Raw genomic sequence first — 25,004 nt, 5'->3', positions numbered from 1 at the left:
TGCTAACAGCGAGTAATCTTATTAGTCTACAGAGCTGAGGATATTTGATATAAAAGGTGATCTATTTCGAGATTTCCTATGGGAAATGTTTATTATCTTTCGAAAGAACATGCTTCGGCATTTATTTTTTGAAGATTATCTTCTTCAAAAGTTGGCCGCGGCTATGTCTCAGATGATCATCCGTTGAGACCAATTTTCAATGACTCGTCGAATAGTCGGTTATTATGGCTCGATAACGATCGTTATTGACTGTTGCGTTTTCACTGGCACCATTTTTGAAGAAATAAGGACGGATGATTCCATCGGCCCACAAACCATACCAAACCGTTATTTATTCTGATAAAAATCTACTCAGTATACTCTTCGTCACAACTGCGGCAATTTTTCTTGTTTACATACCGTTTGAGTCAGAAATGGGTCTCATCGTTGAACAAAATTTGGCTCGAAAACGTCGGATTTTCAACAAAATTTTTAAGAGCCCATAGAGCTTAGCGATGTCGCTTGGGAAGGTCGATCGGCTTCAGTTCTTACAAAAGCTGTACGCTTTCAATTTAAAATCTCGACGTAAAATGCGTCGTTGCTGCGAACGCCGCCGAATCGACTCTCCACTTTCAGCTACGGCGACCATATTTTCTTCAATGCGTGCTGCGCGTTGTCTATTCGATCCACGATCTTTTCCAATAAGGAATGCTGGGTCTCACGAAGGGTGCTGGTGTTTCGAATAGTACGTAGGCCGAATATGTTGACCATAAGTTGAGCGAAGCGAAAACGTGAATTTTTGTAATAAAGTTGAACGATTTGTAAAAGCTTTTCAGGCGTAAATCTTTTCATGATAAAATGCCAAACAATACTGAACAAAAATAGCATGGCAGCTTGACATGACTCAGGCCTGATCTGTCAATAAATGCTATTGAAAGAAATATTTATATTTGGATCACCCGTTATTTGCGAAGCTTTTTCTATTAAATACTATAAATTGTGTTTCTTCTCCGAAATATTTATCTCGTTTTTCGAAAAATATTGATCCAATCATTCCCGATAGGACGAAGACTGCAGGTTTTTTATGTCGACATACAAGGTGCGTTCCAAAGTAAACAGGTCTTTACAAAAACAGAACAAATGGTTTTTTCGGCAAAATCAATTATTTTATTCAAAATAGTCTCCTTCTGCTTCAATACAGCTTTTTGCACGGTCCAAAAGCATGTCGAACGAGTATTTTAGCTCGTTGGCCGGTATGGCCGCCAGTATGCCGGTGCAAGCCTTTTGAATGGCCTCTACGTCTTTTCTTTCATGGCAAATGCATTTTTCCGAAAAGGAAGAAGTCGCACGGTGCCATACTATCAGGTGAATACGGGGAGTGGTTAATGATTAAAATGTGATATTTGGTCAAATAATTGGTCACAAGCGTCGATCGGTGTAACGGATTTTGAGCAATTTTTGGTCGTCAGTCAATTTGTGCAGAACAAACCGTGCACAGACCTTTGTAAGCCCAAATGTTTGGTCAAAATGTGATAATCGATGTTTTGAAGATATTCAATTCCATTGCCATGAATTTTAATGATGATTTCGGCTAATTTTTGATGAATTCACGCACAGTTTCGATGGAATTTCCGGTGATCACGGATTTTGATTGGCCCACATGTTAATCGTCATTTATGTCCTCACGACCACTTTGAAAACGTTGAGACCACTCGTGTACTCTGCTACGAGATAGGCAATCATCGCCATAAACTTGTTTCATTAATTGAAACGTTTCGATGAAAGTTTTACCAATTTTAAAAGAAAATTTAATGTTGGCTCTTTGTTTGAAGCTCATTTTCGCATCGCTAACACAAACATACTGACACTTAAAACGCAATAACTTCACTTCCAAACGATGAAATGTCATGAAATTCTCACTGAACAATTGACAAAGATAGCAGATTCTAACGCACTAGTCGACATATAGATGGCGCCATCAGAGGCGCTAGATTCAAAAAGTCCTGTTTACTTTGGAAAGTACCATGTATTATACCCTCAGCTTCCCGACATAGGCTGTCTAGGAGGACCGTCTAGTTTACCAAATGAGAAAAAGAGAAACAAGTTTTCAAATACATCCAATACAAGAAATGGATTTGTATACTCATTGAATCATCTTCAGAGATCATCTTCCAGATAAGCAGACTTCAATTAATCAATTGTAAAGAAATAGTTAAAGGTATAGGAAGAGGTATAGACATTTCGTATCGAATTTTAAACAACTAGAGAAGTTTTCGTATCCAAGATAATAAATAATTAGCTTTGAAAGAATTAATACTTTATTCAATGGCAAATTATCTTATCACCCTAACTTAATTATCAATTTATTAACCATTCCCCCAGTTTCCTTTGTTAATTGACTCAATAATTTTGGGATATTTCCTCAACAATTTGGCAAAGAACGTCTTTTATACATTTCCAACAAGTACCGTTCTTAGAAATAAGTGAAAATAAGCTCTTCTAACTGCCATTTTCTAATAATTTTATTAGAATTTTAACAACTGCTCACACTACCTACATTACTCGCTGTGATCGGCGACAAACTCGCCTGCGCTTGCAAATCTGGCATCGAATGTGCGAATGCGCGAATTAAAGTCCAAGTACTTTGTATATTTCCGCATTCGGAGTTAGTTGAATGAATGAAGCTAATTTGCATATCAACGCATCTCGACAAAGTCTCCGAAGAGCTCTTAATGCGTTTACGAGCGCCGACACAGGAGCGAGATGCAAGCGGGCTGGCCTGGCCTGGCCTCGCCGGTCAGTGGAACGTGAAATTCTGCAGACGGTGTGGCAAACAGTTAAAGAGATGAACAACGTAGCCGAACGACAAGTGGAAGTGGTACGCACTGAAAAGACAAACTGATAGATGCTAAGACAAAATGCAAACAGAATGAAAAGTTAGTTTGCAGTTGAACTTATTCGGACCGCCTGCAGTGTAGAAGGTTTGTAGACGAAAAGCATGCCTATTTTGTGAGGGTGGTTCGAGAATTCAGTACAAATGGAAGTTGTAAAGTATTATATTTAAGGTTTAAGGGGAAAGGTGATAGGGGCCACGCCATACATTACTGAGAAGATAGTGTTTCATAGAATTGCGTTAGAATTTCTAGTACATGGAAGTTGTTGCGTGACCGTCAGTGGATATTAGTATGTTCCGAATATAAACTGTTTCAATAGTTAGACTTCATCTGAGAAATCCGGTAGATTGGGCCAAATGAGTTCGAGAAAGTTCTTAAGGCATTAGTCAAGAACGATTTACTATTAAGGAGAGCTCTCCAAATTCAGTACCCTCTTCCATTTCAAAAGCTTTAAGAAGAGAACATGAAATTTACGAATGAAGGACATTGACAGGTACAGTTCCAATTCCAATTTAGCCCGCTTTCAATAAAACTCATCCCAGTTCAGTCAGTATCAGTTCCAAAGGTCCAGGTAAATTTCCTCTATAAAGAACTGGACCAACTCGAAATGTTTTAAGAGTAATATAGAAGCACACAACCCTATTACTTAAAAGGGTTCAAGAAACAGGTCAAAGAAAGGATCGTCATTTGAAGATTAATATAGAAAACCAGAAGATTGTCTCGATTTCAAGAGACTTTAGACGAAAAAAATGTTTCTATACCTTAATGAACAAAGATCAGTTGAAAGCCAATTTGTTGGATGAGATTTCCGAATGAAGCCCCTTTGTCAAACTTAGGTATTCAAAACAGAAAAACTGACTAAGACTGTCTGTCAAGGAAATATAATTCTTTTAAGAGAATAAAAATTATGTTCCAATGCACCATAGACCAAAGAATGCGACTTAACTTGTGAATCGACTCTGACCTATCAAACATACATATGTCCAGCGGGCAACGAGTCCCCGCATGACACAAAGCACCTCTTTGCAACTGCTAATCCTAGACGTCTGACACCCCTCTTCCTATGATACGACTCTTTCGAAACAACACGTTTTCTGAGCCTACCGTTGGATGACCTCAATAACAACTTATCTAATCCTTACCATCCTAACGGGGATTAGGTATCCGTTACAACAACAACTTGACTTGTGACTACTGAACCTCTTTCCTTCCAAAGCTGACCTAAAGCAGCACCCTAATATTATGTCTGAAACACACACAAATAAGCTTCAAACAGCTTCCGCAACACACTATCAGACCGTACTGAGGTCTTATCAAAGTGTAAACGTTCTGTGCGTCGTCGTCTCCGGTGAATGACAACAGCGGCGCACTGTTTGTACTAAAAGTATTGTACAAACTTTAGCAAAAGCTGAAATGGCAATCGGTTGTTGCAAAAGCAAACAGCTAAGACACTGGCTGCCACTAAAATGCTCGGCCCATTTAGAGAGTAGTCGAGAGTAGATGCATGGAAGCTGGGCACTTGTGAGTGGTGACAATTGTCGTTATCAGCGGCGACAGCTGCAAACGCACTCACTCGCCAACTTCCAGCACTGCAATCTGTGTGTGTATGTGTACACTTTTCGTTTGTCTAGTCAACTCTAACGTCCATACTGCCCTTGGGGGGCCAATAGATATGCCGACACACAAATATATTTGCGAGGAGCGTGCTTGTATTTATGTACTTACACATTGCCTCAGTCCAAGCAGCAAAAGTAAATTTGCAAAAGTAGCTGCAAGTTAGCGGATTGTTGCTTAGCTTTCCGTTTTAGCAGCACTCAGCAGTTAACAGTTAGCAGTCAGGAGTCGGGCAGTCTGCAGTCGGAAGGCACTTGAGTGCTTGGACATTTATTTGTTTATCTACCAACGAGCGCAGCTGTCGTTTGAATGCTTGTTTGTACAAGATTTTCAGATGAAGTATTTAGAAATGGTGGAGTTGACAAGCGTATCTATCCATATCTGTGGCAAGTAGTTGATAAACAAATGTAGCTGTATTGTACATGAAACACATTTTGGTTTTTGGGTTTTTGTATAGCTAAGGCATTTAAATTGTGCATATTTGAGGGATTACGGTTTATCGTTTGTGGTGGTTCTTTTGATTTAAATACTTTCACTTTAATTCAGCTAATCGTTCCACTAAAGGAGTACTAGTTAAATTGTTCTCTAATACTTAAAACTAGAAGTTCTTCAATCTGTTAAGCTCAATTGAACGAGTAGTATAATACTTGAAAATATACTTTTAAGCTGGTCCATAATTGTAGGAAAATTTTATTCTTAAACCAGATTTTGGAAAACTCAATCGATATCGTTTTAGACAAAAATACAGCTTATACAATTTTGGTCTGGTGGGAGACAGTTAAACTAAGGTCAAAGGTTCATACTAAAGTCAAACATCTCCAAGGGCCACAGCTTACAAATAAATTGCACTAAATATCCTCAATCGATAACCAAATTTGTATCGATCGGTAAAAAAATTATTCTAATTTATTTTAATAACGCCTTCTCAAAATGAATTAAGATTTCGAATTTTTGGAAAAATAGGTTTAAAAGGTTAAATCCTTAGCCTATAAAAGAAATACGAAATTTAATCCACTTGACACATGATTAAGAGAATGCTCCAATTTCTTATCTGTTTGAAAAAAAAACATTACCAGCATGTCTTCAAACTAGGCAGTTCGGTTGAATTGAACCAACAACTCGGCGTGTGAATGTTCTGTGACCGTTTTGCCCTGACTGCACTGCCCTCTTTTTAAAGTCTACTGTTTCAACCGTTCTTTTTGGTTTTTTCTGTGTTTCAGTAAATCCATATTTCTTTGTCGAAAGTCACGAAACGGCTTAGAAACTGCTTTAGATTGCGTTTAAACAAGCTGAGCTTGCTGGCAAGAGTGACCCATCTCATCGTAAGCATAGATTAGATGGCTGATCAAAGATCGCACGTGGACTACATATGGAATCCTTTGTGAGGCCATAGAAAAGAAGAACTCCTGTGTTCGAAGTTATAAATTAGCAAAACACTTAGTAGCCAATACAAATTTGCACAGGCGTTTAATTTCCAATGCCGCCACGGTATACCCCCCCAAGTACTTAAGTCGTGATCTCCCAACGAGTCAGAGACATCAGAAGGAAGTGTTGAGTTGTTTCCACCCCATCTCATTTCATACAGCTTTTGCAGATGGCGTCTGGTAGGGTTCCCAGCCTTACTGAGTGACTGAGTGGATTTCCACTCCTCTGAAGGAGGCTGCACACCGGAGCAGTAACTCTACTGCTACCGTAATGGCTGCAACATCGGCCTGGAAGACACTGCAATAGTCAGGAAGTCTGAAGTTGGAGTTCATAGAAAGTAAACCCCTCCGCCAACCTTTTCCCCAAGCTTTGACCCATCAGCGAAGAAGCTCACTGCCCCTCTCCTCCAACGGCTTCTTTCCACCCATTACTCGCTCGCCGGTATATGGATAGAGAAGGGGCCGCCAAAATTCGATTTGCCGACTCCATGATCCAAGTGATCCGGTGTGAAGTCAAAGTGAAGGAGGATTTCCGAGTGATATGGGTTCTAATTGGAACTCACTGAGTCTAAAAGCAGTTTTCGCAGCCATACACCTTCCGACGATTTCTACGGTCAATATGTATTTACAAGATGGCATTAAGTGCCATAGTTGGAGTGTACCTTAGTGTACCACACATGCTAATGAGCGCCGCCCGCTGAAAGCTCTCGAGTTTCTTTTGCAATTGTAGACTTTTCCAGAGCCCTTCACCACATAAATACTCCATAAACCATAATAGACTTGACTATGGTGTCGTAGAGCCGAGGATCACTTTCGGTGAAAGACCCCACCTTTTGCCAATGGCTCCTCTACAGCAATACAAAGCATTCGATGACTTTTTTGCTCTATTTTCAATATTCGGCTTCCACGAAAGCTGCGGACAGATAACAGCTTTCTTATGTTCAATATTTTACACAGAATATATACGAGCTGCAGTGATTACGGCCTTCTGTATACATGAAACCAAAAAAAAATGTCATTAAACCTGAAGATATTCTGCGTACAATGACCGCACTTACGATCAAAAAAATTAAAATTGGCAAAATGACAACGTTTTAAAAAAGGAAATATTTCTCCAAATTTTGGTCGTTCTTAGCCGATTTGGATTTTTGTTAAGATCAGAGAACTGATAGGTTATTGTATTTAGAATTTTTGGTTATCACTGCAGCAAATAAGAAGGATGCTGTTTTGAGAAAATGCGTTTGTGGACTAACTTATTGGGCTGATTGAACTGGCTACCTTTTAAACGGCTGTAACTCAAAACTAGTTAGAATGTTGCAATTTTAGTAAATAATTATTAAAAGGTATAACTAATCGAAATAAAAAAAATCAATTTTTCGTTCTCAAAATTTCCCACTTGAAGGGTTTAAATGTATCAAAACTATTTTTAAACCATTTAAAAATTAATAAATTGTTTAGACTAATTATTTATTTAGCTTATGTATATATAAGTGATTTTGTGGTTATCAACATTTCACAACACTTTTCAAGAGTCCATCGAACTTTTTAATATACAATCAAACCAACTTTTGTCTCCACTCATGCATATATTAACTGATATTGCCCCAAATACTTTGAATTAAGATTTCAAGAAACATTCTGCATCTTAATATTGAGCCAAGTATATCTGCGCTTCAATTGTGCATACCACTCTGCGGCTTAGAAACTCAAATAAACACATTAAACAGTCTCAAACTTGTAGTTGCGCATGCGTTCTATTAATTTTGCATACTATTTCCACTTAATACAACAACAACACAATACTGTTTTTGGCCAGCGCATTTCGTATGCTATGCAGCGCTCCAGTATCCTATTTATTTTTCAGCACAACAAAACAATCACTCATTGCTACTTAACGCACTAATACATATGTAAATTTTCGACTACGCATATATTATGTATAAAAGATAAAGTTTGTACGTGGGCTGTTGGATAAGAAAGTGACGGTCAGCATTGTAAACAGAGTAGCTTTAAATGCAGAAGATTCAACTGTTATGTAACAGATTTATGTTAATATAATGATTTTTACATTTTGAGAGAGATTTTCAGGCACATAGATTAACAGTCATTGAAAATGTAGGGATGTATATTGAAGTTTTTAGCAGAATTTTAGTTTTGAGTTTATGAAAATACTTGATAAATTGTATACTATGAGCAAAAAATAGTAAGACTTTGTTCATAATTTTAAAATTCTTAATTTATTCTTTAAAATTTATGTCGTCCCCTTCAAAGTAATCCCCATTGACTCCAATACACTCGGCTCAACATTTTTTTCAATCCTCGAAACAGTTGTTACCTGCCTTCAATGCGCGTAGCGTTTCACGTTTAATGTCTCCCATTGACTCAAAACGGTTTCCCCGGAGCGCTCGTTTGAATTTGCTGAATAGCCAGAAGTTACACGGAGTCACATCAGGCGAATACGGCCGTTGCGACACAATATTAGTTGGAATTTTGTAGGAGAACTCACGAAGAATCAGTGCAGTATGAGACGGCGCTTTAACGTGGGGCAACAAACAAGAATTGTCAGCCAATAATTCTGAACTCTTTTTACGAATAGCTTTGCGCAAACGACATATAACACTCAAATAGTCTTTCCTGTTGACAGTTTGGTCTATCGGAGAGAATTCAGAGTACACCACACCTCGATAATTGAAGAAAACTGTAAACTTAACCTTGATTTTTGACCAGCTTTGACGTGGTTTTCTCGGCTTCGGCTCATCTTTGCCACGATATTCTGTCGACTGATCATCTGTTTACGAATCGTAAGCATGGATTCAAGACTCATGGTCAGAAATAATACATTTCAAGACATCGTGATAGTCGGAAAGCTCTATTTCATAGACGTTAAAGCGATGCTGTCTTTCGAAAAAATTTTGTGGTTTTGGAACCAATCGTGATTTCATTTCATTCGTGATGATATTTCAAAATGGTTTTCAATGAACCTTCTGAATTTCAAACGATGCCAGTAAGATCTCTGACTGTTAATCGCTGATTCTCAAATGCCAGTTCCTATATTTTATTGACGTGCTGATCATAAGTTAGGAAACAGCGGTTATGCTGACTGTCATGCTCGCCGGCGGAAGCAGCGGAAGAGGAAGAGCTCCACTCCGTCAGAAAGACCAGGTGGAGAAGGACCTGCCTACACTTGTAATCTCCAATTGGCGCCAAAAAGCGAAAAGGAAGAACGAGTGGCGCGCTGTTGTAAACTTGGCTATCATCGCGTAAGCGGTGTCTACGCCAATAAAGAAGTACAAGTTGATTATCAGTTGACGTCGATGGCTGTCTTGGACGTGATTCGTCCTCAACGCGTTCTCGCGACCCTTTTAAAATAATTTGGATCAAACAAGAACACTTGCTCGCGACAAATAATTATCAGCGCAGTCCTTTTACAACATTATGAAGGTTTCGGCAGCAGAAATTTGTTTCCGCACACAAAATTTAATGGAACTTCTTTGCTGAATAATTGCACTTATCGTAAAAATCGCCCAATGCGCTTTATGTACTTCAGAAAGGCCAATGTAGTCTAAACTTTTGATGTGACATTTGTCAGAGACACCAATTCATACCAAACTAGAAAAAAAATTTCGACGAATGGATTTTCGCACGAAATTTAAATTAAATTAAATCAAGTCTTACTATTTTTTGCCCACAATATTGTACTTTTTTCAGGACTTAATAATAATATTACTATAACAACTTAATTATTGAGCTGTAAAATATTTTTTGTAAACCTAATAAAGCGAACTATTAATAGCCCCGCTCAGTGAACCGCAACGAAACCACTATAAAATTGTACGCACTTAAATTAAAGCACAGTAAGTCATCGCCGGCACGCTTCAACCGACATGCGCCCAAACTCTTTGAACCAAAGCATTAAGCGATCAACAGCGGGAATCATAAAGTGATAAAATCCATAGATGTTAATTAACGCATCGCACGAATTCATCAGCCGCAAACCGCATGGCAACAGCAGCGGCAGAGGCAGCGGCGATGGCAGCAATCCAATGCGGCAAGTGGCGGGTTCAACCGCAAAGTGAAATGAAAACAGAAATTCCTTAGTGAAAACAAAAGAAAAAACGAAAATATTTCAAAAAACGAAGAAATATTTTGTTGTTTTTGTCAATTTATTTGTGGCGCACAGGTGAAGTATTTGGGTTTTGGTGCGGCAGCTTTGGCCCATAAATGCGTGTACGTGCCTCAAAGATCATTGGCAACACGGCCAACAGCAGCGCCATAAACATGTTACAGTTAGCGTGGCAATCGTAAAAAGTCGGGCGTCTCGAAAATGGCAATAAAAGAATCAGAACAAACATATTTGCAGACGGACGGCGGCACGGCGGCGCGGCTGGCGACGAATGTGTTTGCTACTTATGAGTGTGAGCTTCTGCTTCTTCGTCTTCGTCTTCGTCTTTTTTCACAACAGCTTCTGCTTTCTTGCCTCGTGTGTATTGTTTTTGCTAAGCGCATGCGTGTGCCGTTGAAGTTGGCAGGTAATAAATGAAAATTTAGTGGTAAATCGGCAACAACAAGTGAGCAAAACAGCGTAAATCGAAAAGTATGTGTGTCTTACAAGGCAATTGATGAGGTGTTGAAAAACCAAAGACTCAGGACACGAACTTGTGTGGCACGTGAGAGGAGAGAGGAGAGGAGAAAGAGAAAGAGCGAGTGAGTGCATGTGCGCAAGCGCATTTGAAACAAGTTCATAAAGCAGCTGCTTACAGTTATGTGCGTATGATGCGCAGCCGCCGCTTTTGCATGCTTGAGTAAGTGAGTTGCCTTCTTGAATGAGCGATTATTTTGGGTGCGCGGTGCTGCATGTATTAACTACAGTGATGGACTTGGTATGTGTTTAACCCGTCAGAAGTTGCATTTGCAACAATGTATGGGCCAAGGTGTCGCTTATTTAAATGCAAAGTAATTAGTTATGACGGGGAGCAATAGGAATACAAATTTTACAACACAGATATTTTTCTTGGTTGTTTAGTTGCTAGTCCACTACTGCTTACAAATGTAAATCAACGGTCAAATAATAATGCAACTAAAAAGTCTAATGATGCCTAAATTCAATTAAAAATAAGATTCTTCATTAGGAAGGATGTCGTTAGCGGGTTAACCATTTAAAAAAAAAAACTACAAATAACAAAATGGCGTCGACTTGAAAACAAAAATTGTTCGACCTTTTCGAATTTTATGAAATACTTTAAATCAAAATTTTTGGAAATCCAAGGCCGACACGATAGAGCATTGTATAAAGAAGATATATACCAAGTTTCAAAGGAATCGGTTCAGTAGAACTTGAGATATCATGTCAACCACTTCAAAAAAATTAGTTTCGAGAAAAACGCGTTTAAATTTTAGGAGACAATTCTAGTGAACACGGACGTCACGTCACAAAATGGGCTGTATATCCGAAAATTAGTCGAATTTTGAAAAATCCTTCCAAGGTCATATTTTTGAAAGTCTAAATTTTCAAAATATGCAAAAAAAATCGATTTTTTCAAAATCCTAGACCAGAATACCCCCTTAAAAGATCAGTTGTGTCTAAGAAAAGCGAAAGCACGATTGGTTCCAAAATCCCTAATTTTTTTCGAAAAACAGCGTCCCGTTAACGTCTGTGAAACAATGCTGTCCGACTACCAGGATGTCATGAAACGTACTATTACAGGCGATGAGTCTTGGATCTGTGCTTACGACACGGAAACAGACGACGAATTGGCCGAATATCGTGGCAAAGGTGAGCCAAAGCCGAAAAAACAACGTCAAAGAAGGCCAAAAAGTTTTCTTCGATTATCGATGTGTGGATCACTCCGAATTTCTTCGGACCAGCCAAACTGTCAACAAGGAATACTATTTAGTGTTATATGTCATTTTCGAATTTTCCAAAGTATCCAGGACTTTAAAAAACTAAACAAAGCAAATGGATTTTTCGGCAAAATCAATTTATTTTATACAAAGTAGTCTCCTTCTGCTTCAATACAGCTTTTTGCACGGTCCAAAAGCATGTCGAACGAGTGTTTTAGCTCGTTGGTCGGTATGGCCGCCAGTATGCCGGTGCAAGTCTTTTGAATGACCTCTACGTCTGCATAACGCTTTCCTTTCATGACGAAATGCATTTTTCCGAAAAGGAAGAAGTCGCACGGTGCCATATCAGGTGAATACGGGGAGTGGTGTGGTCAATGGTTAAAATGTGATTTTTGGTCAAGTAATCTTCCTTCGAATATTGGATTCTGAGCAATTTTTGGTCGACAGTCAATTTGTGCGGAACAAACCGTGCACACACCTTTCGTAAGTCCAAATGTTTGGTCAAAATGTGATAAATCGATGTTTTGGAAATGTTCAATTCCATTTCCATGAATTTTAATGATGATTTCTGCTGATTTTTGATGAATTCACGCACAATTTCGATGGAATTTCCGGTGATCACGGATTTTGATTGGCACATATGATGATCGTCATTTATGTCCTTACGACCACTTTGAAAGCGTTGAAATCACTCGTGCATACATCTGCAATCATCGTCATAAACTGGTTTCATCATTTGAAATGTTTCGGTAAAAGTTTTACCAATTTTAAAACAAAATTTAATATTGGCTCTTTGTTCGAAGCTCTTTTTCGCACCGATAACACAAACATATTGACACTTAGAACTCAATAACTTCACTTCCATGAAATTCTCACTAGACAATCGATAAAGATAGCAGCTTCTAACGCACCAGTCGACATATAGATGGCGCCACCAGGGGGCGCCAGTTCCAAAAAGTCCTGTTTATTTTGGAATGCGCCTTGTAAATTAAGAACTTTACAACTATGAACAAAGTCTTTTTATATTTTACCCACCAGTATTAAGTTTGTAACACACAAAAGGAAACGTTGGAAACCCTACAACGTATAAATAAATATAACAGTGATTAGCGTGACTAAATTGTCCGCGAATTAGCCCCTCAGTTTTTAAGCATCTAAAAAATGCTCAGCTAGCATACATCTGCCATACAAACCGATCAAAATCACGTTCTTACATTGTACAATTTTTATTTGACAAATTATCTTCATGAAATTTCCAAGATAATACCAAAGCTGAGCGAAAATTGTTCTTTGAGATCTTCAGTTGAACGTTGCCGGGCTCTGTAAATTTCTTGACATCTGTGTGTTAACCTAAACTTCGCCGTTATACAGGTTCCTGTACCTGCCTCAGACCGTGTTTAGTTAGCTTAGCGCTACTGAGTCGATAATTAAACAATTACTTATTCCTTATGTAATAGGAAAGAAGGCAGAAAACAGCAGTGAAGCAACTTAGGGACAGGTCGCGCACGAAAACTCACAACAAATGAGGAAGTAGCTTATACAAACTTTTGGCGGATCAAAGGATGAGTGGAATTTCCTACCGAATCCCGGCGTCTTGAGAAGATTGATTTTTTGATTAAAGCTAAAACTATATAAAATGAATCGACACTAGTAATATATGCATCTGCTTTCTCATTCAGAAAAGATCTAATTTGACTTTGGTACCACCATGAGTTCTAACCTAGTATCTAATAAAATAATGGAATAGAATAGAGCCCACATAAAATATGCTAAAGGATCATATTAAATTTTTGCTTATATAGCACTTCACAATAGCTCTAAACCATCGAGCAGTTGCTATCCCTCTCTCTCTGCATTAGACAAACAAAAAAATTGAAAGAGTCTGGAGTTGTGAGACAATAATGCCAAGTACCATCTGAAGCAAATTTTTCAGTTTCAAAAGCAGAAAATAGCCACAGGGCGCCAAACCATGGTGAATACTGTGACTTAGCGAGGATTCACACAAAACCGTTCAATTAGCATAAACTGTCTCACGTAGATGTCTCAAAACGGTTAAATAATATTCATTGCAGGTCGTTCGACACTGTGGAACGATTTATGTCGAACCAGACCACGGTAATCACAGATCATGAGCATCATCTTGATTTTTGACCGACTTGGATGTGTTCTTTTGATTTCGTCTCATTTTAAGGCACCATTCGCATGATTGCTGGACAGTTTCGACGACTTACGCGATTATAGCAGAGTTTACAACAGCGCGCCTGTCGTTCTTCCTTTTCACTGTTTGGCGCCAATTGCAGACCCCAAGTGTAGCCCGGTCCTTCTCCACTTAGTCTTTCCAACGGAGGGGACATCTTTCTCTTCCTCTACTTCCCCCAGCGGGTACTGCATCGAATACTTTGAGAGCTGGAGTGTTTTCGTCCATTCGGACGACATGATATTATCAGCGTAGCCGCTGTCTCTTTATTTGATGAACCACATATGTCAACGTCGTCGTATATCTCATACAGCTCATCGTTCCATCGAATACGATACTCACCTTTGCCAATGCGCAAAGTACCATAAATCTTCCGCAGAACCCTTCTCTCAAAAACTCGTAACGCCGACTTATCAAATGTTGTCCGCATCCACGCCTCTGCACCACATAGCAGGGGGGAAATAATGAGTGGCTTATAGAATTTGGTCTTTGTTCATCGAGAGAGGACTTTATTTCTCTATTCGTATTTCAGTAGCACTTGTTGGCAAGAGTTATTCTGCGTTGGGTTTCGAGGCTGTGATTGTTGTTGGTGTTGATACTGGTTCGAAAATAAACGGAATTATCTACGACTTCAGAGTTATGTCTGTCAACAGTGACGTTTGTTTGTCTGATGACAGGAGATATTTCATCTTGCCCTCGTTCACTAGCAGATAAATTTGCTTCGCTTCCTTAATCTGTCTAAGGAAAGTAGAACCAACGGCGCGGACCTTTACTCGACGTCATTTTTACGAAAAAATTCAGGTTCAGGCACGCTTCATACCCAAATGTGTTGAATCGTTTCATAAGAGATATTTAGGTTCTCTGCTGCTATCTATCTTTGAAGCATTGTTTCTAATTTCTTTTTCGATCTTATCTTCATTCACAGATGTCGATGGGTGACTCGAATGAGGTCAGTTTCACAAATCCTGAAGATACAAAACTTCTTCTTAGCCTCCACAAAAATATTTTTGTAGAACTCCAACTGCTCTCAAATTTATTTCTATTTCTTTAATCTATAATCAGATAAAAATCTATTTCAAACTGTAAATGCTGATAGCAGCGGTAATGTGGCAAGAACGAAAATGGCATTTTATTGCTAGTGGCACATCCGTGTTCTAAAATGTGAAAAGCGTAAAATTCTGGAAATTCGAAACTAAGTATGGCACTAAAGCAACGTTCGCCATAAATATTCAACAAATATGGATGAACAAACTTGTACAAAGCGCAATGTGGACAAGCAACGGGTAGCGTGCAACGTGCGTGCAACGTGCGGCAACTAAATGGACTACAAAACTAAATACCGACTATTTGTGCAAACAATCTAATAGAAAACAACAACTACAACAAAACCGTCAGCTAAGTAGTTGATAATGTCACCAGCAGCAGACGGCAGCCAGCAGCCGGCGTGTATGTGAGCAACAGCAGTAGCAGAAGCCGGTGTCAAGGAAGAACGTCCAACAAGACAGACACACATCAAACGAAGATCAACAGCTTAACGGAGCAACAGCACTCACAGAACTATTGCAGACGACTCGAGCGCTTGGTGGCGACACTCGTATGTACCAACCGACGTGGCTGTTGTTGGTTTTGTTGCTAGCTATTAGTTTAGTTGTTGCGTCTTGTTGTCGTTCTTAAGACGATCACTTTGCAGACCTATTTACGTTTCAAATGGAATTAGACTGGATAAACATTTGCCGGCGCAACATTTATTTGATCATAATCACGAAGATGGCGACGCTGATGATGAGCCTTGTGATCGTCTCCGCCTGACAGACCGATGTCAATCGCAGCTTGTGTATTTTTTTTTTTTTTCGCTCACTAAAATATCAATACTTCTCGAACAAGTGCGGTAAATAGCAATGCAATTGCTGTGATCGGCAAAGTCATCACCGACGACGGATGGATCCAAAGTGTTAACTGCTGCTGTTAGAAATTACCTGTCTTATGGATCAGCTTGAGTGATCGTTTTGATTATTCGCACCCCGTTTGTCGACCGGCTCTACCAATAATATTTGATTGCCACTCAGACGCCTTCGTGGCATCTTTGATATCAGACTGAGTGCTTAATAGACTTATGGTGGTGTTTTGAAATGCATAACTTATATATAAATGGCGCATATGTATTTTATTTTTTGACTATATATCTAATTTATAGGCAGGCTGCAAAGATCACATTGTCTTAAAATCATCTAATTTTTGGGGATAATTATATTGGGGTAACTAGAGATATACCAGATACAGTTTGTGGGAATCTTTCTTTCGATTTGTCTTCAAGTCTAAAGATAAGAAAACGTCACTGGCTGCCAGATCCGAAAAATATAACGAATGTCGAAGTTAGGGCGCCTAAAATTATTCGAATAACCTGAAGGTTTTCGGATTTTAGATTATTCGAATATCCAGTTTTCCATCTTCATCATTTTTATTGACGTAGACACCGCTTACGGGAGACTGTTTTCTTCCTTTCGTTGAGGGTTTTTTAATATACCGGTTCCCAAGCCCAGCGTACAACCATGGGGAGGGGACGCTTCTAACCTTCTCACTTTAGCTCGTCTTCAAACGGATGTTTTTGAGCTGACCAGAGGATACTTAGTCTAAGATCGGAAGTCGTGAGCAGCTTCAGCCATACATAAAAGAACAAGTGAATGAATCAGATAACTTTCCTCACTTACGTGAACTTCTACACATAACTCCATCCTCCCCGGTTTGTAACCGTTCGTATGAATATTAACCGATTAATATTATTCGAATAGTCGTAATGTTACGATGTTTTCCAAACAAGGACATTATTTTGAGCTATATATCAAAAACAAGTGCCACACTAGTTCGCTGTATATGGACAGACAAACATGGCAAAACCTCAGCTCGTCACTCTGAATATTTACATATCGACTTTATAGGATTTACGATGTTTCTCCTTTCCTCATTGCGCAAGCTTAGTATACTCTGTTCATGATATACAATTTTGAATACCGGCCGCGAGTTTTTTAGTTTTGGTGGCAAGTTTTCTGTCAACATTCTCTTTATCAAATATATTAAAATAATAATAATCCTAGCAAGATCGAATTGGTTTTATTCACCAGGAAGTACACCAGGAAGTACAAAGTCATTCTGATAGGAAGCTTCTCATGGTCTCGGTTGCCCTGTACGCCTGCAGAAGAGCCATTGGCAAAAGGTGGGCCTTTCACCAAAGGTTGTTCTTTGGTTCTGTGAAGCCATAGTTAAGCCTATAATGTTCTATGGATTTTTTGTTTGGTGGAAGGCGGTGTAAAAGACTACACTCGCGAAGAAATTGGCCATAGCCGCGAAGACTATCGCTGCGCAAGCTGTCCTCAGACTCAGAAAATCTGGGTACTTAGATGACTGCTAGCCTGGGCACTCTGGTATCCCCGCAGACTTTGATTTCGTTCCAAAAAACTTGGAAACCGTGATCTAGCCCCGGCTATCTCTGCTCTGTTCACATACCCTCGAGGGAGGCATGAGAGAGAAGGACTCGCTGAAAGAGACAGATGATTACCATGTTTAGTCTTCCTGACCACGGCAGCGTCTTCCAAAGGTGCGCTCAAGAATAGTGAAAGGATGTCTAGTCTATCTATCTAGTTTATATCTAATTAGAATGGTCAAGATGTCATTTATATGCGGTATTGTAGGAAACAGTAAGGCTTTTGAGCTTGCTGGGACAGGTTCTTTAGTCGCAATTACTGAGAAATGGGAACGAGTAGGAGCTCCGTTGGCATCTTGCTGTTCACTACTGAACTGTTAGACCTCAGACCGAATCAGCAAGCACTGGTCGGGAAGATCATAAGAATCCTAGGGAACTCTTCGCTCTTAGCAAGGCTCACCTTTCACTGGTTGTGAAAGTTCTAACTATGCTAACTATGTAGACACTGTCCGATCGGAATTCAAATTCAAAGATTAAATATCTTATCGGATATCAGTCAGCTCTTTGAAAGAAGATGAGATAGAATCATCTCAACACTTCTTGAATGTCCCGCTGGGATCCCACATTTATCAAACGCAGCTTTACTGGTGACGAGACGTAAGATTATGAATATGATGTAGAAGCTGCCCAAAAATCTAGCGAATGGCTTTCCTAAAACCAAAAACACAAACATGTTTGTATCGGCTCAAAAGGCGTCTATTTTAAAGGCGAAAAAAATTTTTTTTTATAAAATACGTAAAATATTGTTTTTTTTTGTCGGTCCGGGTCAGTTTTGATCAGATAGCGTATTATAAAAAGAAAAATAAGACTTCGATTTGTTTGACCAAACTTATGATATGGTTGAGGGAAGATATTCCGGTTAGATAAAAATTTTTTTCTTCCAAAGAAAGTTTCAGAATTTCGTATGAAGATCATACGGTAGTAAGACTTCTTCTTCTTACTGGCGTAGACACCGCTTACGCGGTTATAGCCGAATTAACAACAGCGCGCCAGTCGTTTAGCGTCAATTCAAGATAAGAAGTTCAGCCAAGTCATTTTCCACCTAATCTTTCCAACGGAGTGCAGGTCATTCTCTTCCTCTGCTTCCCACACGGGTACTACGCCGAGGGTTTTCGTCCATTCGGATAACATGAACTAGCCAGCGTAGCCGCTGTCTTTTAATTCTCTGAACTATGTCAATGTCGTCGTATAACACATACGGCTCATCGTTCATTCGAATGCGATATTCGCCGTAGCCAATGCGCAAAGGTCCATGAATCTTCCGCAGAACCTTTCTGTCGAAAACTCGTAGCGTCGACTCACCAGATGTGTCATTGTCCATTCCTCTGCACCATATAACAGGACGGGAATAATGAGTGGCTTATATAGTTTTGTTTTTGTTCATCGAGAGAGGACGTTACTTCTCAATTGCCTACTCAGTTCGAAGTAGCACCTGTTGGAAAGTGACGTTGTTGTTTGTGTTGATAGTGGTTCCAAGATAGACGAAAATATCTACGACTTCGAAGTTTTGACTATCAACAGTGACGTGGCTGGTAAATAACGAGTGCGACGACTGTTTGTTTGATAACAGGAGATATTTCGTTTTGCCCGTTGTAACGCTTCCTTATCCAGTCTGGAGAAACCAGAACTTACGGCGCTGTTGTTGAGGCCAATGTTATGAATATCATCGGCATACGCCAGCAACTGTACACTCTTATAAAAGATTGTACCTGCTCGATTAAGTTCTGCAGCACGAATTATTTTCTTCAGCAGCAGATTAAAGAAGACGCACGATAGGGAGTCGCCTTGTCTGAAACCTCGTTTGATATCGAACGGCTCGTCGAGTATGTTTTCTGCAAAGAAGCTGATGTATGCTCCTTATCAATTCTTAGCCGCCGAATTTGACAATCCATCGGCCCACGCCGCTTTGTTGTTCTTCCGACGGATAATTGCTGTTCGAACTTCTTCATGGTCGGACAATGGAACGTCCGCTCCATCGTCTTCGATTGGGGAACCGGGTTCACCATCTCCTGTTGCTATGCTTTCACTACCATTCAGCAGACTGGAGAAGTGTTCGCTCCATAATTTTAGTATGCTCTGCACATCGGTTACTAGATCACCTATAGGTATTCACACATTTTATTTACATATGGGTAGTAAGATTACTGAAGTTATTAACAAGCATTAAAAACATTTCAAAGATTAAGAAGACATTAAGTTAGTTAAGAAGTGTATAAGAATGTAAGAATGTTTGGAATTTTAAGCGATGATGATATTGCGGTATATTTTTTTTTTATTTGATTGAAGAGAATTGCGATTGTTTTAAAAGATATATGCTTTTAACATTTAAAAAAATTGTATTTAATTTTCTAGCTTTTAGACATATTTGGAACTATTTAGTGCATATTGTTTGTATATGTATGTTACCCGTATAACTAATACACCTGTTGCTTACACCTTATGAGAGCAATAGCTCACAGCTGGTCATGGCTACGACCCAGTATAAGGAGTAACTGCTTCCCTCAAACTTTTTCTATACACATACCCATAAAGCTACCGACTAAGGCATTATACAAGCACTTATATAATAATAGTAATGATTAAAATGTATTTATGGATGCCTTGTTGTCATTATATGTTTTTTTACCGTACCGAATGTAAACATGTATGTCACTTAAACCGTTAGATGACAATATTTACCCCGCCTCAGGTATGTTTGCGTATGTTTGTGTGTAGAGGCATGTAAGCATCGCTCTATTGCCGCATCACTACACTTGAGCCGCCGCAGATGCGACTCACATGCAGCATATTATGTCGTCTTCAGTCATATTCACATTCCATTCAGTGCCACACAGTGCGTGCAACATTTAAGTGCAACATTAGTAAACAGCGCACGAGTAAACAGCAAATGCGTAGGAAAATATCTACTCAATCGTATTTATTTAAGTACAACGATGCGCGCTTGGATGTCCGTGTGTGTGTGTGTGTGTGTGCCGCGCCAAGCAAGCCAAAGCAACACTGCATGGTCGCATCTATGCGTCGATCAGCGCACAGCTCAATCAAAAGGTAAACCTGCGCAGGTGAAGTGCAGCCATCACATATATTTATGTACTCGTACCAATAAGCTAGAAATGGCTGTAAATGCGATTGGCAGCACACAGAGTTCTTAAATATGCCACGAACGTGTATTTATGTTTATATATGTGCGTAAGTGCGTGTGCCACGATTATTGCAACGCGATGCGATGCGTCGCGCCGCACAGCGCTCATCACATTCACAGGCAGCCGCACTTTACCTGGCCTGGCACTTTGCCTGGAATGCTTTTTGTCCATTTAAGTGCATACATTTGCTAACAGTGCTGCGGCAGCCGTATTTGTGGCAATCCGAAGCACAAGCGCGCACTGACAAAAAAAGCACACACACACACAAAAAACGACACAAAACGCGGTTACAATTCTAGGCAAGTGACATTTCTTCAATTCTACATTGCCATTTCAACTATTTCCTATGGGCAAGTTGACGCGTTGCAGCGCGGTGCGGTGCGGTGGGGCGCGCTGTTTGGCCGCTGTGTCCATGCGCCGCTTTTGGTATGCCGTAGAGCTGGCAGTTGCGTGCAATGACCGCTGCTGCTGCCGCTGGCCGCGAGCGCTTCTGGTATTGCTATATTTGGTGTGCGTCGCTTGGCGAGATAACGCAGCGCGCGGCATGATTTGCAGCGTGCCTTGGCTGGCACAGTGACAACTGTACAATTGTCGTTTGGACTGCCATCAAATGATGGTCGTGGTGTCCGCCATACATTGTATGCAACTGCACTCAATCGAAGTTGCTTCTGTGCGTGTGTGTATACCTTTACTATTGATGACAGATGGCGCCCTAGTGGTATTTCTTTTGTATAATGTTCAACGTTTAATTTGCTGAAGATTTGTTATTATTTACCAGAATTTTATATAATTCTATGCAATTTCTTAATCTTCTTCCTTGGTCCTCTAACCGTAGGTCGGTCTTGGCTGAGAATACTGAACTTCGCCAATTGCCCCCTCTCTCGGACAGGTCGCTATGCACTGTCTGACAAATGGATACGACTGCAGGAAATGTCTAGAGCAAGGCATCAGGGATACAATTAAGCATCTCTTGTGCACTTATCCCATATTGGCAAGGCTACGCTGTAAGCATCTGGGGTCCCCTAGGTATGATACACTGAAAGAAGTATCGATAGTGAGGCCACAGAGTCTGTTGAAATTCGCGTCAAGCATCCAAAAGGATGAATACTCCTCATGGACGTAGTAACTGAACTCCGTCTGGTATCGCAAAGCACCAAAACTGGTATATGCGTGGCTTATTTGCCTTCCCGACTAACCGAAGCTAACCTAACGTATGCACTTGGTCGTCCATTGCATGCGGAGGCGCTCTTGATTCCGTTGTCCACCAGTGAGTCTCGAATCGAAGGAGCTTTTCAGCGCAGCATCAAATTCCATGTGAACGGCATGGCCTAACAGCGCTTTCTTGTCTTTCGTTAGATGCCCGGTGTCTTCTAGTCCTAATGGTTTCGTCTCTCTCCAGAGCTGTGCTCACGGATTAGTACCTTCAGAAGTGCCTGGAGGGTTTCAAAACTGCTCTCTTTGTATCGGGCTCATCAATCAATCAGGATTACCGCAACTGAGATCATATTTCCTTTAATAATCAAGTAAGTCAGCCCACCAGTAATGTGATTGGAATGGCGTCTTTTGTGCGCTATGCTTCAGATGTTTGATATAGCAAGTTTGGTGCTGTGCCAACTTTTCGATATCCTTTTTGTAGTAAGAAAAGATAGGCTTGAGTCCAGGTTTACCTCTATAATGTCGCTAAATTTTTTTCCAGCGAGTATTCTCTTGATCTCTAATGTCTTTGCATGCTTTTACTAACATCATACACAGAATATGACGATCTTCGAGTTAAAAATTTTCTTTATACCGAAATTATCGATATTTTTCTGAGATGTCTAAAAGAAATTATATATAAATGTGTTCCTGAAGTCAATGTTGCCGTAACTTACATACGAGGTGTAGTAAATAACATACATTATTAAATTAAGAGTATGGTTTTAGGGGAACAGCTCATTAAAGAACCTACCCTGCCGATCCCATCAAAAACCCTGAAGCCCGTTCTCAAAATTCGGTCCATGAGGTTTTGTTTTTGCGAGTTCTTTTTGTATCCAGCTTTTTTTAAAATGGTTTCAAATAGTTTTTTAAGCGATGTTTAGCTCCTGGCAAACGAGTGCCTACGTGACAGTCGGACCCAACGATTTCTTTTCTCTTAGATAATTCCTATATTTGGCCTTCCAGGACCTGCTGCCTCTTTAACATTAAACTAACCGATACGTAATCAAATAAACCGAACAGAGTGACAAGTGATTGGTTGTTACAGTATCACAACCATTTAAATCATTCATACTTTAACCACCTGGCTTGCGTTTTTACCTTTATCGAAAAAAAACTCTAAACTATGGAGTATTTTCTTCCATCTTTGGCGGGAGTGTCTGAATAGTTTTTTAGTACGAAATCTCATCTTTCTTTCATCTTTTTTACTGGCGTTGTCACCTCTTACGCGGTTATAGCCGAGTTTACAACAGCGCGCCAATCGTTCTTCCTTCCGCCAATTGGAGATTTCAAGTGTAGCCAGACCCTTCTCTACTTGGTCGTTCCAACGAAGAGGAGGTCTTTCTCTATTCCCCCCAGGGGTACTTCGTCGAATACTCTCAGAGCTCTGAAGTAGCACCTGTTTTCCTGCGTTGCATTTCGAGGCTGACGTTGCTGTTGATGTTAATGCTGATTCCAAAATAGACGAAATTAATTACGACTTCGACGTTATGACTGCCAAAAGTGACGTGGGACCAAGTCGCGAATGAAACGAGTGTTTGTTTGATGACAGGAGATATTTCGTTTTGCCCTCGTTCACTACTTTACCTGGAGAAAGCAGAACTAACGACGCGGACGCGACGGTGTGCCAGCAGCTGTAGCCTTATATTATTTTCTCAATAGATTGAAGATGTCGCACGATAGGGAGTCGCCTTGTCTGAAACCTCGTTTGGTATCGAACGGCTCGTAGAGGTCCTTCCCGATCCTAACGGAGCTTTTGGTGTCGCTCAACATCAGAAAAAACTACACAGCCGTATTAGTTTTGCCGGAACGTCCACTCCATCGTCATCGATTGGGGAATCATGCTCTGGGCATCTCTCATGAGTAGTTACTAGATCACCTCTGGAAGTTCTACTAGACTATGCTCCGGTCTCGAAACCTTCTGCTAGTGGCCGCACCCTTTTTTTCATCTTATTTGTACAATGTAGGCCAGCTTGTCATTGTTCAAAGATTTATGCATTTAGTTCCTTATTTGCTCAATTGCTCTTAATCGCTTAAATTATTTAAACTTACATCACAGTACTTTAATAAATTTGACTCACCCTTTCATAGATTTTTAATCAAAATACTTCAAATATTTTTAAAACTAAATTTTTATTTGTATGTAATTGAAAACAAAAATTACAAATTTATTAACTCTAAAATCTAATACTAGTAATAAAACTCGCATAACCATTAGCATGTCTGTCCTAAGGTCGAGTTTTACTGAATGAAAGCAATTCATATTTATATAATCCCACATGCATTTATGTACATATCTGGTAGAAATATATTTCAGCTAAAATTAACAGTATTTGTACAATTCGATGAGTCTTTCGATTAACTTTTGGTTTTAAGTGATTCTTTTGCTCAAAATATGATGAGGAACGCAACTATTTTATTAATACTTAAGCGCAAATGGAAGTAGTTAAACCACAGATACATTATCTATGGAATATAATCTGACTACTTCATTTTTCTAAATCATTCTTCACCGCGCGCTCACGTTTCCGCTCCGGCAATACGGTGGCCAAAGCGACTAGTACCACAACGTATGCCACAATCACCCAAAATAAAATGTCGCAATAATTAAATAGGAACATGCCAATGATATTGCCACCGGCCACGGAACCCAGACGCCCAATCATCATGGCAAAGCACATGCCCATAGCGTTGATCTCTGTCGGATAGAACTCAATGGAAATAGTGGCAATGATGCCACCACAATTTCCAACACTCATGAGTAGTGTTAAAACGATCACAGTGGCGGCAAAGTCCGAAATCCAATGTATTACAGCCGCACAAACGACGGACACCGTGAGCCAAATCACTAGTTAAATAGAAAATAAATGAAGAAATTAAATATATTTCATAAAACATAGTTGTATGTACAATTGACAACACTCACCCAACAAATTAACCTTGCCAACTATATCGATGGTGTAGGAAAATATTAAGAAAACCACAGTAAAAGCGGCACCGATCATTATCAGCACTTCGAACATGAACGTGTCCAAGGCGTTGCTGCAATCATTGCTCGCCGCCGGTGTTGTCACATCCATACTACCAATGACATCGCATACCTTGAGATCCTGACCATTTTTGGCGATGAGGTCATTGAGTACTGTAGGGAACCTAAATAATCAATGAGAAAAGCATAATTTTTAATTAAACCGAATACTATATCATAGTATGTGTTTTCTTCCATAATTATACTGTCAATAT

The 25,004-nt window shown here is 39.7% G+C and overlaps 1 protein-coding gene across 3 annotated transcripts in view; it reads right to left on the bottom strand.

Moving 5' to 3' along the window:
- Positions 1-23,875: 23,875 nt before the first annotated feature.
- LOC126760736 (synaptic vesicle glycoprotein 2B) overlaps positions 23,876-25,004 on the bottom strand; it is a 64,422-nt gene continuing 63,293 nt past the window's right edge. For all 3 annotated transcript variants that reach the window (XM_050476597.1, XM_050476599.1, XM_050476600.1), the window contains 2 exons: positions 24,688-24,914; positions 23,876-24,609 (listed from right to left, as the gene is read on the bottom strand). In XM_050476597.1, coding sequence (XP_050332554.1) covers positions 24,251-24,609; positions 24,688-24,914 — 586 coding nt within the window. In that variant the 3' untranslated portion in view covers positions 23,876-24,250. The remainder of the gene's footprint in view (positions 24,610-24,687; positions 24,915-25,004) is intronic.

The sequence above is a fragment of the Bactrocera neohumeralis genome, chromosome 5, assembly GCF_024586455.1.
Source record: "Bactrocera neohumeralis isolate Rockhampton chromosome 5, APGP_CSIRO_Bneo_wtdbg2-racon-allhic-juicebox.fasta_v2, whole genome shotgun sequence".
Taxonomy (NCBI): domain Eukaryota; kingdom Metazoa; phylum Arthropoda; class Insecta; order Diptera; family Tephritidae; genus Bactrocera; species Bactrocera neohumeralis.
The sequence above is the reverse complement of the archived record's forward strand: the minus strand, read 5'-3'. Positions and strand labels throughout refer to the sequence as shown.